Source organism: Oncorhynchus mykiss, chromosome 28, assembly GCF_057628025.1.
Source record: "Oncorhynchus mykiss isolate SJ-2025 chromosome 28, ASM5762802v1, whole genome shotgun sequence".
Lineage (NCBI taxonomy): Eukaryota > Metazoa > Chordata > Actinopteri > Salmoniformes > Salmonidae > Oncorhynchus > Oncorhynchus mykiss.
Window position 1 is genome coordinate 10,493,640 of NC_143049.1, and position 16,514 is coordinate 10,510,153.

Below are 16,514 nucleotides of genomic sequence, written 5' to 3' on the forward strand. Positions count from 1 at the left end.
AGTCTGGATGGAAAGGTGTTTTTGTGTTTCGCAAAGAGTTTTGGTGAAAAGGGTGTTGACTTGTTTTCTTGTCCATCCAGTGACCAACATGAGCATGGTGTTCATGGCTGGGTGTCTCCTGACAGCCGTTGCCAAAGCAACTAGGGGTCAAATACCAGTTAGATGACAGCCATCCTCTCATATGTAGCCTGCAATATTTAAAGAAGAATGAGGGGGAACCATGCTGTCTATCATTTGGCACAGCGGTCTCTAACTTTTACAAGGACTATGTCAGCCTCGTGGGATCAATGAAGTATACCCATTCATCCATGAACATACTTAGTGGACACTCCCACTAACATGTTTTAAGAGTTAAGTGTTCGTTCCTTATCATCATCTACAGCTGCAGGATCTTCATTTGATCACACTGGAATATAAAACGTATATGTGTACCTGAGGTTGCAAAAGGCTTCTGAAGTTTGTCATTTCCACTTAGAAATCTCAGACTTGGTTTTCCCTTACAAAAAAAGGTACAGATCTTTGTATATTTAAAGATGGAATCCGCAGTAGGGGGAAACAGCGACACTGTCCACCCCCACGGGCGTGATTGTTTTTTTTTGTTCTGTAGACAAACTACAGGTGCATCGCGCGCATCATGGTTTAAAAATAAATAAATGCATTTCATATGCTGATGCTCTATCGCGCTTGCAATGATCACAAACGGACGTGGCAGGTTCACCATTCAGGATTCCAGATTTTAAACTAGCTTATCCCCCCATATTGATTAATTAATGTGATTAGCAAAGCTCCTGAATGTGCACTGTCCTCTGCTATAGAGGTGTGCTCTTTCACTCTGTCAAACTCAGGCGTGAAAGAGGAGCTTTTGGCGTCAGAGGACAAGTACCTTCTGGTCTTTTAAATCCAAATTGTGTGTGTGTGTATTTTGTGACATTATTCATGACATGATTAATGAATGTGGACTTTTAACACAGCCAATTTAATATTTGCCTAATTCATTGATTAATGTATTCGTGGCCCATCTGTCAGTTGAAATCCCTTTTAAGCCTACTTCAAACAAATGGACGCTACCAATTCGATGATATACTTTTTTTTACAGACATTGCTCAGGCAATGTCTGTGCCTCTAACTTGTGTTTCATCCAAGTCTGTTTCATCACTCAGCTCTAAGCATTTATCGCCCTCTGCTGCCCACTTCATAGTACTGCTCCAAAATCCATCGATGTCATTTTCATAGAGGGTCAAATCCTAATCTTGCACAACAAACATATGAGTTCTTGAAGCAGATGTCAGGTTAGGGTTGTTTTCACCTGAGATAGTGCGTCATCAGTTTGGTTCCTTTAGTTAAGTCAATTTTATTGATTGATTCATTATATTAGCATTTTTTTGAAAATATACTAATTTCAGTCCTGTAAAATATGAATAAAACAGACTAAAACTGCCATTGTTCTATTGACCAACTACTAGATTACTGTAATAATGATAAACAATACACGTCATTACCATCTTCTCAATAGGAAAAACATCCTTACAACACACTCACATTCATCTTATTGTAAAATAAAAGCATGAATGTTACCCGTTACCATGTAATGACTTGGTAATAACAATGTTTAGTGCAGAGTTTGTTCACTTACGTTCAATAATTACATAATACTAGTTTCGAATACATACCGACTCATTCTTACAGAAACAGGGTCACAGATTGTCAATAAAAGAGAGACGAGGGAGAATCAGAAGTATGATCAAAGATTTTTGTACAACAAGAAGTGCAAGAAATAACAGCGGCATGAGAATACCAGAGGGCCCTCAGAGACCTCTCTGTGTGTGTGTGTCTGTGTGGATAAGAGCGTTGGCTAAATGACTAAAATATAAAGGTAAAAATGTGTGTGTGTGTGTGTGTCCCTCTGCAAAGGAATGAAGGCGAGTGCAACTAAGTATGAGGGAGGAAAAAAAGCAGAGTGTACATGCATGTTTCGTAAAAATGAAGGAAATTAATGCTGTATACGAGGATAACCACAGTTGGGTCTATGGTGATCAAGTTCATCATTTCTCTTCTCTCTCCATCTCTTCACTCTCCTCTCCCTCCAGTTGTCCAGAATGTTGTCTTCGCCTCCGGTCTGTTGTTGTTGTTGTTATGACGACGTCACACCATTGTCGTTGGCGGGCTCTGGACTCTCAGGACCTAGACAGAGAGAGATCTGAAAGTCAAGAGTCCTTGTTCGGCCTTGTCCTATCTCCCATTAAGTATTAGAAAGGTGACTCTCCCTCATCTCCCCAAACAATGCCTAGGCCACAGTCAACAGGATTTTAATGGCCCAGCACGGCCCAGTGTTTTTTTCTGATCATGTGACACATTGGGTAGACTGTCAATGCCATGTCAATTCCCTCTTTCACCACTGAGTCATGAAAAGGAGGCTTATGAACATTCCCATGCTTGCACATACTCATACAGTATGACACAGAGAGGGGTCCAGAGAGCAGATACATACAGACAGTCCTGGGGAAGTCCAGAGATCTGTTTCTGTTCTCTGGGAGTCTGGGTCTTTTCACAGGGGGTTTGCGATCTGAGGACCCCGTCTCCAGATCGTTGGGGCTAATCCGTTCCATGCCTGAAGGGAAATGATATGAGACATACACACAGGGCCACACAGACGGTGACTGGTGACAGGGGGTAGTTGCAGTAATGTAAGAGTCATGAGAAGCAGAGATCTATTGGATAGTCCCTGGCAGAGGGATGGACAGAGGAATGGTCAGCGTACCTAACAGCGACACAATGAGTCAGCATTCAATGACTGAAATAGCAAGCAAATAAATGCATCAAATCACAAATTGGAATTCCAACATCGGAATTCAAAAGATAGTGTAAAACAAGCGTATGCATGCAGGGATCTGTGGAGACAAACATGTAGGTACAGACAGACGTACAGCACACATTCACACATGCAGTGAACCCACACACGCTCACCCTCACACATACCCATGTCACATGAGTCTGCCTTCCTGTTGCGATGCGGCTTCAGTGGATAACCATTTCTTCCTCCCTCCTCATCTGATTAAATAGTCAAAAGGTCAACCTGCCGCCATCATCATCATCATCAACAACAATAATACAATATTCATAGCCATTGATCATTTTTGGGACTGCATGCACATTTTCATTTACATTTGAGTCATTCAGCAGACGTTCTTTTCCAGAGCGTTATCAATTATCACTACAATGATTTCTTAATAAAACCACCTTCAGTGAAATTCCATCATAGTGCTACCTTGACAACCAGCATGATCAGGAGAGTCAAACACAGGCTTGGTAGAAGCAGGAGGCACAGGAGGAAGGCTTTTCTTCTCATTAGTCCCTTCGTCTTGACTGACAGGAGCTTGAGACAAATCAAAAGAGGGCTTGGCAGAGGCAGGTGGAACAGGAGGTGTGGTTTTCTTCTCATTGGTGGTTTCCTCAGGCGGAGTGACAGGAGGCAGTGTCTTTGGAGAGGTCTTATCTCTACCAGGCTGTGGAGATAGATTGCACGCATCGTTAAGTCATTGAGACAGACACAAACAACAAGCAGCGACACAAGAAACAAGGAGACACAGACAGACGAAACAGACACACCTTTTCAGGAATGGGGGGCCGCTGCCCCTCTGCCCCTCTTTCTTTCTGCACACCCTCACGTCTCCTTTCATTATTCTCCTCTTCTACCTTGTCTCCCTCTGTCCATCCTATACCATCAGTTGATTTCTCTACAAAGACAAAAAAAAGTGTGAAACAAAAGTGATATTGTAATTTGGTAACGACTCTACATCCACGTTCTATCACATGCAGTAGCTGGAGCCAAACGCGGCCGACCGGCTCAAATCGGTCTTATGTAGCAAAATGTGAAATTGTGTTTTTTACATTGGATAAAAGTAGAGTCTCAGAGCTATTTAATACACCTCTAGTTAATACACCTCTAGTTAATACACCTCTAGTTAATACACCTCTAGTTAATACACCTCTCTCTAGTTAATACACCTCTAGTTATTTATGTTGCAGTACCGGAGCTTCCCTGCAGGTGTCTCTGTTTAATGCTGGCCAGGCTGGGCTTGCTGCTTTGAGAAGGGGGTTCTGGTTTCTGTCCACAGGGGGCAGCCTCCTTCCTGTCCTCCATGGACTCCGTCCCCTCTGTCTCCTTTGTCCGTCTCTCCACCTCTGTCTGAGTGCTGGGCATCGGCAGGTCCTGACAGACTGGCTCTGTCTGTCTGTCAGTCTGTCTGTCACTCTGTCTGTCAGTCTGTATGTCAGCCTGTTTGTCTGTCAGAGAAGCGGAGGACATTGCATGTCCATTGGCACGGGACTCTGTCTGGGTGTCTGATGCAATCGGCGTGTCCTTCTGTCTGACTGTGTCTCTGCCCACTGGTCTGATCTCAAAGCTACTGTCTGAGTCCTCGTCTTCTGCTCCGATACAATTGTATACCACCCCGACCAGATCTGAAGGCTGGAAGGTGGGAGAGAGACAGAGTGAAGAGAGTAGATTGTACAGCTTACATTGTGTCATATATGCACATTTTTACTATTTCGTTTTACATGGTGGGTCACCATTGACACCAGGGTCTCATTTACAAAGGAGCCCTGCGAACATGAACCTACACAATTTGATACAAAGAATGTAAGATAATAATATAAATACAAGATGAATCAAAACAAACCCAACTCTCACATATCACCTCGCTTAAACTCAATCTAAACTGTCCAATGGAGACCAGCAAGTCTAATTTCAAGGCTATTCCATGAGCTGGGGCTATAAAACTAAAGGCATCCTCGTTGACATTCTACACATGGGACACTCGAAGTCAATCTTAAATGAATCATTGTTCATTAACAGTTAACAGGAGAGGTTTCAACAAACTGGATGCCATAGTACACATCTGTCAGGAGCTCTACCGAGGCAGTCCCATTAGTTCTCTTAAATACTGCTGGCAAGTTATATTTACAAGGTTTAGCTTATTCATCATATATAATTAATTCATCATTAACGTTTGCTGCATTCATGTGACCGACCAATACCGCTTCATAACATGTGACAGACCAATACCTCAGGAGGCTTCTTCTCTCCAAGCTGAGGCCTTAAAACTGAGATATCCTTTTGTTCTCAAAACAAGGTTCTGGGCGTACTGCCAAATTGCAGATGCTGATAGTGAGGATTCGTTCAATCAGTCACTTACATGAACACGGCAATTGGTTATTAGAAAAGCACAAACCTAAAACGTTCCATCACAGATTTTCCCTAGGTCAGTGGAGACCCTGTGGTCATCCTGTCTGGGTTGCCCCCCCCCCCCCCCCCCTTGGGTTGTGCCGTGGCGGAGGTCTTTGTGGGCTATACTCAGCCTTGTCTCAGGATGGTAAGTTGGTGGTTGAAGATATCCCTCTAGTGGTGTGGGGGCTGTGCTTTGGCAAAGTGGGTGGGGTTATATCCTTCCTGTTTGGCCCTGTCCGGGGGTGTCCTCGGATGGGGCCACAGTGTCTCCTGACCCCTCCTGTCTCAGCCTCCAGTATTTATGCTGCAGTATTTTATGTGTCGGGGGGCTAGGGTCAGTTTGTTATATCTGGAGTACTTCTCCTGTCCTATTCGGTGTCCTGTGTGAATCTAAGTGTGCGTTCTCTAATTCTCTCCTTCTCTCTTTCTCTCTCTCGGAGGACCTGAGCCCTAGGACCATGCCCCAGGACTACCTGACATGATGACTCCTTGTTGTCCCCAGTCCACCTGGCTGTGCTGCTGCTCCAGTTTCAACTGTTCTGCCTTATTATTATTCGACCATGCTGGTCATTTATGAACATTGGAACATCTTGGCCATGTTTTGTTATAATTTCCACCCGGCACAGCCAGAAGAGGACTGGCCATCCCACATATGCTCTCTCTAATTCTCTCTTTCTTTCTCTCTCTCGGAGGACCTGAGCCCTAGGACCATGCCCCAGGAATACCTGACATGATGACTCCTTGCTGTCCCCAGTCCACCTGACTGTGCTGCTGCTCCAGTTTCAATTGTTCTGCCTTATTATTTATTATTCGACCATGCTGGTCATTTATGAACATCTGAACATCTTGGCCATGTTCTGTTATAATTTCCACCCGGCACAGCCAGAAGAGGACTGGCCACCCCACATAGCCTGGTTCCTCTCTAGGTTTCTTCCTAGGTTTTGGCCTTTCTAGGGAGTTTTTCCTAGCCACCGTGCTTCTACACCTGCATTGCTTGCTGTTTGGGGTTTTAGGCTGGGTTTCTGTACAGCACTTTGAGATATCAGCTGATGTACGAAGGGCTATATAAATACATTTGATTTGATTTGATTTGATTTTGACCCGCGGGACCTCCAGAACCAGCCAGTAAAGAGAGTGGGTCTGAAAATGGCTGGATCTCCAATTAATACATGAGCTGAGGTAGTAGGGGAGTCTCTGAAGAACCGCTATTACATTCTATGTAATAGATTACATAGAATGTAAAAGCTTGCATGCTGTACTGTGATGCATTTTGTAATGAGTGGGATAGACTAGTCAGGTAAAACTCCTGGCCATATTCATGAACTAGGGGCCGACCTACGTTCCTACCTGTCTCTGTGTGAGGCAGTGGGGGCTAGGCCTGCCCCCCCTCATCCCAGGCAGTGGTGTGCCCTGGATGGGCCTAGGGGACGGCATCATTCTCCCATTGGCTCCCACCTCAATGATGGCCTCCCCCTTCCCACGATCCTTAGGGTGCTGAATCATAGAGTACACGTTCTCTGAGCCACTACTGAGAGAGAGAGAGACCGAGAACGAGACAGAGATGTATTATAAACTGATAAACTGACAATAAACAATTATTTTATAGTTGTTGTTTAACAATTTATAACTATGACCTGAATCATATGCTCGGCAATAAATCAACTAAATGTGTGCATGACTTTTCAGGACTCCCTCCGTACTCTGTTTCCTGATTGGAGATGGTGGAGCTGCGGTTCTTGCGGAACCCGGAGAAGATCGACAGCACACTGCGTCTCTTCTTCCTCCTCAGGGACTGAGCTTGATGGAGTAGTGACAGCTGACTGGTGGGGAGAGATAAAGATATGGGTAGCTGGGTCACTGAGAGTATGTGTGTGTGTGTGTGTGTGTGTGTGTGTGTGTGTGTGTGTGTGTGTGTGTGTGTGTGTGTGTGTGTGTGTGTGTGTGTGTGTGTGTGTGTGTGTGTGTGTGAGTGAATTGTGCGTAGCCTACCTGTCAGGCAGGACTCTCTTGGTATAGAAATCCGGCAGTCCATCCTCCAGCACGTTGACTCCTCCGTTCTCTGAACAGTGCTGAGAGGACGGAGATAACAGGTTTACACCACAGCCACCAACACAAATTCTGCTGTCACACTGAAACTACTGCCATGCTATCCTGTGCAATTATCATGTATCATGTACATACACCCTACTCCCTATATAGTGCACTGCTTTTGACCAGGGCCCATGGGCTCTGGTCGAAAAGAAGCGCACCATACAGGGAAAAGTGTGTCATTTGGGACGCAGCTGAGGAATCTGATATGCCGCCAACAGAGAGATGCCTTGGGGCATTGCGGATTGGAGAACGTGATAAACGAGTGAGTCATGAGATAATGCGACAGATTCACAGTCATAAAGAAACCTATTTTTGGGATGCCTCTGGCATGAAAAACCAGGATGACTCCAATTCTAGAATACAAATACATTGCATTAGAGCTGAGAGGTGAATAGATTTGTTTGGCTCAGAGGCCTGGTCAACCCCTACCCCCTAGGTACTTAAGTTTAACTAAAATGATTGGGTAAGTAATGTCTGTATCACATTTCACACAGCCTAGTGGGTACGTTTGAACTTTCAACTTGACCAGCTTTCAGATCTGTATGAAGTGCTTAGGGGGCTATTTAGGATCGGGTCTGGCTCTTCTTTACAGGTCAGAGTTGACTCACTGTTTCCACGGGGACTTGTCCTCGACAGTGCCTTCGCGGGGGCCGTGGCCTGACCTGTGTCACATGGCGCAGTGGTGCACCCTGGGTAGGCAGGGTGTACAGATCCTCCCATGATGCTGAGCGGGATAGGGGGCCAGAGTGAGTCGGGGAGGAGGTGGGATCATCACCAAGACCTAAAAGGGAGGGAGAGAAGATTCAAAGTTGGGTCAAATCCATGTTAATCCACATAAAATGCCCTGCATGATAACTTTATTATTAAGGTAAGCTCACTCAATCTGGTTGACACCGGACGAATCCTTCTGGTTCTGGAGCTACGTTTCTTGATGGCGATGGTGTCCTAGTATGACACGAGAGAGAGGGAAGGCAACGTGATAAGAGCAATGAAAAAATGCACTCGTACACGCACACATATACACCCGCCCACACACTTACGATGTTCATGCCCAGGCCTTCCTCGTCGGGGAAGTCCAGTGAGTCTGTGATTCTGGATTGTCTGATGATGCGCCTGCCTGTCCCTGCGTCATCCAAACGCTTCGCCTGGGACACCTGACACAGCTAAGACAACCGAGAGGCATTTACAATGCTATATACTGGTCCGACACAATGGGAACTGGTCTGGTCTGAGACTATGCTCTCTGGTGTGAGATGGTGGGGAGATGAAACTGAGATTGAACAAGTCACTGTTCTAGAGGTACACAGATGTACACAGAGGTCCCAGAGGTACACAGAGGTACACAGAGGTCACATAGGTACACAGAGGTACACAGAGGTCACAGAGGTACACAGAGGTACACAGATGTACACAGAGGTACACAGATGTACACAGAGGTACACAGATGTACACAGAGGTCACAGAGGTACACAGAGGTACACAGAGGTCACAGAGGTACACAGAGGTACACAGAGGTCACAGAGGTACACAGAGGTCACAGAGGTACACAGAGGTCACAGAGGTCACAGAGGTACACCGTGCATAGAGGTAAAGACACATCGAGCACAGAGAGAGTAGTGTGTGTGTTAGTACCAGGGTTTTGTGAGTGGTGTAGAGCTCCTGAAGGATCTGATCCACTATGGAGTTGGTCAGATAGGAGACCACCGACAGCTTTACGTCCCTGAGGGAGAAAGATAAAAACAGAGAACGAGATCAAGGGAGGGAGAGAGAAAGAGATCAAGGGAGGGGGGAGAGAGAGAGAGAGAGAGAGAGGGGGGGAGTGAATTCTTCCTTCAAGTTCTCTATTCACACCCTACTCTTTAGTCTAGACCCTTCTCATCCCCTCCCTCTTTTTTTCCTCCCCCTCTTACTCCAGGGCTCTGTTGATGTCCTGTGCCGCTCTCTCCATCAGGGCGGTGCGGATGGTGGAGCGAGGGATGGAGACACGTTCTGAGACAGAGGAGAGCGGAGGGTTGAGTCGCTCAGCTGAGGAGGAGGACATGGGACACAGCTCCCGACACAGAGACACCATGGAGTCCACTATCACCTGGGAATGATCAGTCAACAAAGTCATCAATGTGACACTCCCTCATTCAATAAGTCCTGTTTACGATAAGAATCACAGTACCCATGTTTCCTTATCAGCAACCGTGGCCAGGTCTCCTGCCGAAGAATGTGTATATATATCCATCTATCTTTCAATTCATCCATCATAGTCTAAATCCAACCATGCAGGGGGAGATGGAGTGTTGAGTGGTCTACCTGTAGTTCCTTATCAGCAGCCTTGGCCAGCTCTCCTGCTAGAGAGTCCAGTTTCTGTCTGACAGGCCCGTCCACTGAGAGAACATGGGCCAGCTCACACAGAGATGGGTAGAGCTGAGAGGGAGAGAGAGGAGCTTAGAATATATTCAACCACACATACATATGCATATTCAACACACACACACACACGCATACACACACACACACTCACACGCGCACACACACACGCACACACACAAACAAACACACACACACACACGCACATATGCACACAGTATAGCTGAGAGAGACAGAGAGAGTGGTTTAGAATACATAAACACGCATGCATACGCACACGCCAACTTACTGCACGGGAGTTTCTGGCCTCCTTCAGGACCTGTCTGGCAGCCTGCAACTCCTCTCCTTCCTCTGAGCCTCGGAGAGCACACACCTGCTGCTGCACACGCACACACAGCCGCTCCATCACCTGACACACGCAGACACACACATACACACACACGCGCACGCACGCACACACACACACACAAACACAGACTCACACACAGACACACACACACACACACACACACACACACACGTCAGTCCGTGGGGTTTTGACTCAAAGGCTGTCTTTCTCGCCAAAATTACACCGTTTACATAAGCTCACAGTATTTGTACCTGTTCAGCAGTGCTGGTGACCAGGCCTTGGTGCAGACGAAGAGCCTGTTTCTGAGAGAACCTCTGGGTCTGGTTGTTCCTCAACAGAGCACGCTGGATCTGAGAAACAAAGTGAGAGGGATGGGAAAGGAGGGATGTCGGTGGTGAAAGAAGACGAGCAACAGAGAGAAGAAGAGGTGGTTTAACGAAGTGAACAGGGCAGAAATAAGAGAGACGGACACGAGACGCCGACGACAACAGTCGTGATGTCACGGCGTGACGTCACACCCCAGGGGACCCACCTTGGTCAGCGCTTGGTCAATCCTCTCAGGGGCACTCCGGTAAGCCTGTGTGACATCATTGAGGGGGATGGACATGTAATGCAGGGTGAAGTTACTGTCAAGAGAATGAGTCAGCGAAAATGAAGAAGAGGAAAAAAAAACAGAAATCATTACAAATCAATACCTTTTCTATGAATAATGATGAGTCATTGCCTTGGAAATGCTTGATGCGGTAGTTGGATATCACTCTAATGTCCTCTTTATGTGAATCCTTGTCACTAGAACTTAAAACAGGCAGCCCCGCCTCACAAACAGGTCAGGGTGCTTATGAAACGCTGTGCAACGACTGCAAGGCAAGCTCAGAGATATGCGTCTCTTGTCTTCTGACTTTCAGTCATGTCCCTCGTGTTCAGGCTTGTTTGAGTGAGTGGGTGAGAGCGTGTGTGTGTGTGTGTGTTGGGGTGCGTGTGTCTCACTGTTCCAGGGCCCGAGCCACATCTTGGAATCCTGTAGCCGTGGTGTTATTGCGATCCCACGTCACACTCCTTAGAAGGATCAAATGGGAGGAAGGAAGAAGGAGAAAGAGAGGGATGGATAAAAGGAGAAAAGGAGAGATCATTTGAATAATAATTGACTTGAAAACTGAAGCTCACATACATGGCACCTGTCAAATTACAAATTCAGAATTGCACAGCGTGAATAACCAAAGAAGTGCTTGTTCACTACAGAGTGTATTGAGAGCCGTAACAGAACCCCTCATCATTACATTATCACTGCATTAACTACGGCATAGCAACTGAACAATGAACTTTCCCACATCCCCCTCAGTCTCTCTTTTCCCCCTCCCTCCCTCCCTCCCTCTCTCTCTCACCTCCCCCTTTCTTGCTCTCTACCAGCCCCCCTTTCTCCCTCCTCTCTTTCGCTCCCACTTTCCCTCGCTCCCTCTCTCTTACCTGAGTGTGGTGTTGATCTGCAGGGCTTTGCTGAGCATCTTAGCCCCCGCATCCTCCAGGCTGTTCCCACTCAGGTCCACCTTGCGCAGGCAGGTGTTGCTGCCCAGAGCGTTCACCAGCACTGTGCCCCGAGAGCGCAGGCGCGAGTCCGCCAGAGAGAGGGACTGCAGGGCCTGAGGACGGAGAGACGGAGAGAGGGGCGAGAGAGAGGATAAGGGCTCTCAAAACTGAAGTGAATTTGTAAAGTGTGTGTATGTGTGTGTCTTTGAGTGCTGTGTGCTTGTGTTATGTTTGTGAGTGATCAGCGTCAACAGCAGTAAATAATTGAGTGAGCTCGCCATGGTGATGCCGTATCTGCGCTGAGAGAGGAGCCCGGAGCCGAGAGAATAAAGTACGTCCCAATGAATCATTCACTAGGGCCGGAGAGAACATACAGTGTGCCTGCGTAGAGTATGGCAGTGAGTGCGAGTACATAAACATACCCGGGTGGTACGTGTATGAGTTTGTGTGCGCGCGAGCGTGTCTCAGTGTGTGTTCACGTGCATGATGAAACTCACACACTCTTCCTCCTGCACTAACTGCACTAGTTTCTGCAGAATTTCATCCAGCACCCTGCAGACACATAATTGCCACTGTTAGACAAAATACACATCTTCCCAGTGCGTGTTTCTACGCGCCTGCGGAGGACGGGTTACTGTCCCTACCTGCCCTTGAGGTTGAAGTTCTTGCCCAGCAGCAAGTGTTTGAGGGAAGGGTGTCTGGAGAAGGCCGGGATGACCCCTAGCAGATCAGCATCCAACCCTGAGAGACACATATGCACAGTATATCAGCTAATGCATATGAACTGGCATCTATGTTGGCCCTCAAAATACTCAGAAGACTGTGGCATGCGTAGGGAAGAGAAAGGCACAAGGGTCACTCACCGTTGTCTGAGATGTCCAGACTACCAATACAGGCCACTCTGGGAAACAGCTCCTGGAGCACCCCGGCACCAGCAGACCTCAACTGAGAGAGAGAGAGAGAGAGAGAGAGAGAGAGAGAGAGAGAGAGAGAGAGAGAGAGAGAGAGAGAGAGAGAGAGAGAGAGAGAAGACTAAATCAGTCAAATGGAGAGACAGGAAGGCAAGGCAATTCGGACAGACAGGCGCCGTACCTCACAGCAGCTGAGGTCCAGGTGTAGGTCACTGATGTGAGGGTTGGAAGACAGGCCAAGGAAGAGAGCTCTGAGAAAGGCAGAGATGGAGAGATGGAGCGAGAGAGAGAGAGAGAGAGCGAGAGAGAGGAGGTCAAGAAAGGTCAATGCATAGCAAACTCATTTCAAATTGTTTTCTTAATTACCATGACGGATTTTTCCATCAACTTCCCTACGAGGAAACCATGTAGGATTTATATTCACACACACTGAGGGGTGTTACAGCCGTCTTAAAGGATGTGGGAGAAAAGGAGTTTAGAGATTCCTAGAACTACTTGGCCAAGGACCAGTAAGTGCTTCAACTGAAACGCGGGAAGCGTGGTAAAGTGGTACACAACAAAAAGACAACTTGATAAGGAGATTGGTTTTTACCAACAAAACACCTTTCACAATACACACATGTTCAAGAATTCATTAAGTGTCGGTAAATAAATGATAGACTGAGTCAGAGCGTGAGTCAGACATTTTGGGAGGTGGCCAGAGCGGAGTGCCTATCTCACCTCAGAGTGTCCGGAGGGAGCTTCATGGAAGACAGGTTGACGTGCGTAAGACTGAAGGCTGAACTGAAGAACTGTCTGACGACAGGAAGAGTCTCCCTCACTTTCCTGAAAGAGAGAGAGAGCGAGAGGGAGAGAGGGGGAGAGAGGGAGAGAGGGAGAGCGAGAGCGAGAGTGAGAGCGAGAGTGAGAGCGAGAGTGAGAGTGAGAGTGAGAGTGAGAGCGAGAGCGAGAGCGCGAGAGAGAGAGAGAGAGAACGGGAGAGAAAGAGAGGGAAATAAACAGAGGGAGAGAGAGAGAGAATGCAAGATAGGGAGAACGAGAGCGTGAGAGACAGACAGAGTGGGAGAGAACCAGAGGGAGAGAGAGAGAATGCAAGATAGGGAGAACGAGAGTGTGAGAGACAGACAGAGATAGAGACAGAGTGGGAGAGAACCGGAGGGAGAGAGAGAGAGAATGCAAGATAGGGAGAACGAGAGCGTGAGAGACAGACAGAGTGGGAGAGAACCGGAGGGAGAGAGAGAGAGAATGCAAGATAGGGAGAACGAGAGCGTGAGAGACAGACAGAGAAATAGACAGGCAGTAAATGGCCTTCAAAAAACAAGACTATAACATCAGACAATGTGAACAACACAAAACAAGTTTAAGTTACAAAAATGGCTGGCTTCAGTCACACAGAGATGGGCAGCAGATACACCCAGCACAGTGTAGGGGCCAGTGTAGACATTGAACACTGTTACAGTCAATGATTTGGAGGAAAGAGAGAGGAGAAAGAGTGAGAGTGAGAGTGAGAGAGAGAGAGAGGGGGGGATAGCGCTGGCTCTTTCATTCTTATCAGTTCAAACCGATTTATGTTCTATTTAATGTGGCGAGATCAGAGCTCAGGCAGAGCGACCAAGGCTCCACTGACTGCTGCTAGTGAAGGACAGACACACAGAGAGGGAGGGATGGGAGAGGGGAGAGAGTGAGAGGGACATGTCGAAGAGGAGAAGGAGCTAGAGAAGGCGAGAGAGAAAAGACAGAGAAAGAGAGGCATGAGAGGAATGGAGAAAAAGAGAATAGAGAGGGTGACGTAGCAGGGTGACGTAGCAGGGTGACGTTAATTGTCATGAATCTTGCCCTGGACGCAGAAATTAGAGATTTCTGTTAGATGGGCCAGCTACAAAATTGGATATATCGTAAAAGTTCATGAAAACAAAAATGTGCTTTTTGGTCTTGCACTTCCATATAATAAAACTCATGTCATATACAGTACAGTGTCAACGTCTATAATCACTATGTATTCACAGCCCTTGACTTTATGTGTTACAAAGTGGGATTCAAATGGATATAATTGTTTTTTTTTGTCAACGATCTACACAAAACACTCTGTAATGACAAGTTTTAAGAAGTGTATGGAAAATAAAACACAAACATTTCTTGATTAGATACGTTTTCAACCCCCCTGAGTCAATAAGTGTTAGAATCACTTATTACAGCTGTGAGTCTGTCTGGGTAAGTCTCTAAGAACTTTGCACACCTGGATTGTACAATATTTGCCCAATATTTTTTCTCCCAATTCTTCAAGCTCTGTCAAGTTTGTTGTTGATCATTGCTAGACAGCCATTTTTAAGTCTTGCCATAGATTTTTAAGATGATTTAAGTAGAAACTGTAACTAGGCCACTCAGGAGTTTTCTATGTTGTCTTGGTAAGCAACTCCGGTTTATATTTGGCCTTGTGTTTCAGGTGAATTGTCCAGCTGAAAGATGAATTTCAGTGTCTGTTGGAAAGCAGACTTAACCAAGTTTTCACTAGGATTGTGCTTGTGCTTAGCTGTATTCCACTTTTTTTAAACCCTTAATACTCCCTAGTCCTTGCCGATGACAAGCATACCCATAACATGATGCAGCCACCACCAGTACAGTATGTACTGTATGTACAGTATGTGTGGGGTACAGCAATGGGGTAGTCATTTAAAACTCATGTCAAACACTATTATTGCAAGTAAGATTGAATCCATGCAGCTTATTATGTGACTTGTTAAGCACATTTTTACTCCTGAACTCATTTAGGCTCGCCATTTAGAAAAGCGTTTCATTTGTAAACATTTCTAGAAACACATTTGCAGTTTGACATGATGGGGTGTTGTGTGCAGACCGGTGACACAAAATCTCAATTGAATAAACGTCGTATTCAGGCTGCAACACAGCAAAATGTGGAACAAGTCAAGGGGGGTGAATACTCTCTGAAGGCACTGTGCATGGCGTCATACCCTGGGTTGTTCTGAACGGCCACGGAACACGCACCTCAATGCGCTCGCGACTCCTTCCTATGCGCTTCAAAACCACGGTCTGTTTCTCTGAATTGCTTTGTGCAAGCCCAAACACTGTACGATCCTATTTTATAACCTAGTTAGTCATTTTGGCAATAGAACAAGCGTTCAAATAATGCCCAGCTGACCCAGATTGCAATATAAAATGGGCCCCTTTTGGATTGTGTTAACAGGATTGCAGGGTTGTGCTCCAATCAAAACAACTACAAGTGTGTCAAGTGAACTGTTCTTCAACTTTGGTATGAATCATTTTCCCATAATCTCCAAACTGTTCCCTTTAAATTGCTACCATGATTATGCATTTCATATTTATTTTGTAAGAAACATTTCATTTTTAGTCCTACCCATATAGGCCAATTCCCATGAGTGTAAAGGGTTAATTTAAGGTTTGGGTTAGCCATTAGGGTTAGCAGTGTGGTTAAGGTTAGGGTTCAAATCAGATTTTATGACTTTGTGGATGTGCCAGCTATTGACAACTCTACAGAGGTGCCTCCAGGGCAAGATTCATGACAATAAATGCCAACCTGCTCTATAGTAATAGCAGAGAGAGAGAGAGAGAGATAGTAGAGAGTAGAGAGAAGAGAGCGGGGGAGGTGAGGGAGACCGAGAATGTGCTGGCGCGTAGAGAGCCTGGGGATTTGAACAATAATTCCCTTCCAAAATTAGTCTCATTTTTCACAAACTTTTCTATAATGGATTAATCTGCTGAGCGGAGATGGGGTTGCTGCTTTGCCAGTCCTGAGGGAGGCCAGACGAGAGCAGACGAGAGATGGATCATGTCTGCTCTGCTCCAGCCTGCTCTGCTCCGCAAGGTAGGTAAACACTGGCTCAGAGACGGAAGAGATGGATGAGGGGGCGCGTCTTGTACAGTTGGACACATTTCTATCTAATTCTGTCTACGTGGTACAGGGGTAAAGGCCCATCTCTGACAGAATGTGTTGTGCTCTACACGGACACTTCCCTGAGAGAGGATACTGCTGGTTGCCTCTCAGGGATCAACAACGTTAAGTGAATCGATATGGATG

General features: G+C 46.3%; 1 protein-coding gene across 6 annotated transcripts in view; it reads right to left on the bottom strand.

Moving 5' to 3' along the window:
- Positions 1–1,335: 1,335 nt before the first annotated feature.
- Positions 1,336–16,514, bottom strand: part of LOC110508471 (capping protein, Arp2/3 and myosin-I linker protein 3) — a 47,485-nt gene continuing 32,306 nt past the window's right edge. Inside the window, exons 16-40 of one of the 6 annotated variants that reach the window (XM_090225315.1) lie at positions 13,181–13,285; positions 12,642–12,711; positions 12,413–12,494; positions 12,194–12,290; positions 12,047–12,101; positions 11,490–11,662; positions 11,013–11,081; positions 10,558–10,651; positions 10,277–10,375; positions 9,966–10,085; positions 9,620–9,733; positions 9,229–9,404; positions 8,951–9,038; positions 8,359–8,481; positions 8,197–8,263; positions 7,927–8,099; positions 7,217–7,296; positions 6,928–7,047; positions 6,575–6,752; positions 4,030–4,468; positions 3,607–3,734; positions 3,266–3,503; positions 2,977–3,048; positions 2,489–2,608; positions 1,336–2,181 (exon numbers count right to left, since the gene is read on the bottom strand). In XM_090225315.1, coding sequence (XP_090081441.1) covers positions 2,132–2,181; positions 2,489–2,608; positions 2,977–3,048; positions 3,266–3,503; positions 3,607–3,734; positions 4,030–4,468; positions 6,575–6,752; positions 6,928–7,047; positions 7,217–7,296; positions 7,927–8,099; positions 8,197–8,263; positions 8,359–8,481; positions 8,951–9,038; positions 9,229–9,404; positions 9,620–9,733; positions 9,966–10,085; positions 10,277–10,375; positions 10,558–10,651; positions 11,013–11,081; positions 11,490–11,662; positions 12,047–12,101; positions 12,194–12,290; positions 12,413–12,494; positions 12,642–12,711; positions 13,181–13,285 — 3,130 coding nt within the window. In that variant the 3' untranslated portion in view covers positions 1,336–2,131. Of the gene's footprint in view, positions 2,182–2,488; positions 2,609–2,964; positions 3,049–3,265; positions 3,504–3,606; positions 3,735–4,029; positions 4,469–6,574; positions 6,756–6,927; positions 7,048–7,216; positions 7,297–7,926; positions 8,100–8,196; positions 8,264–8,358; positions 8,482–8,950; positions 9,039–9,228; positions 9,405–9,619; positions 9,734–9,965; positions 10,086–10,276; positions 10,376–10,557; positions 10,652–11,012; positions 11,082–11,489; positions 11,663–12,046; positions 12,102–12,193; positions 12,291–12,412; positions 12,495–12,641; positions 12,712–13,180; positions 13,286–16,514 lie in introns of all 6 variants that reach the window. The other 5 variants (XM_090225313.1, XM_090225314.1, XM_090225312.1 and 2 more) reach the window with 5 other exon arrangements.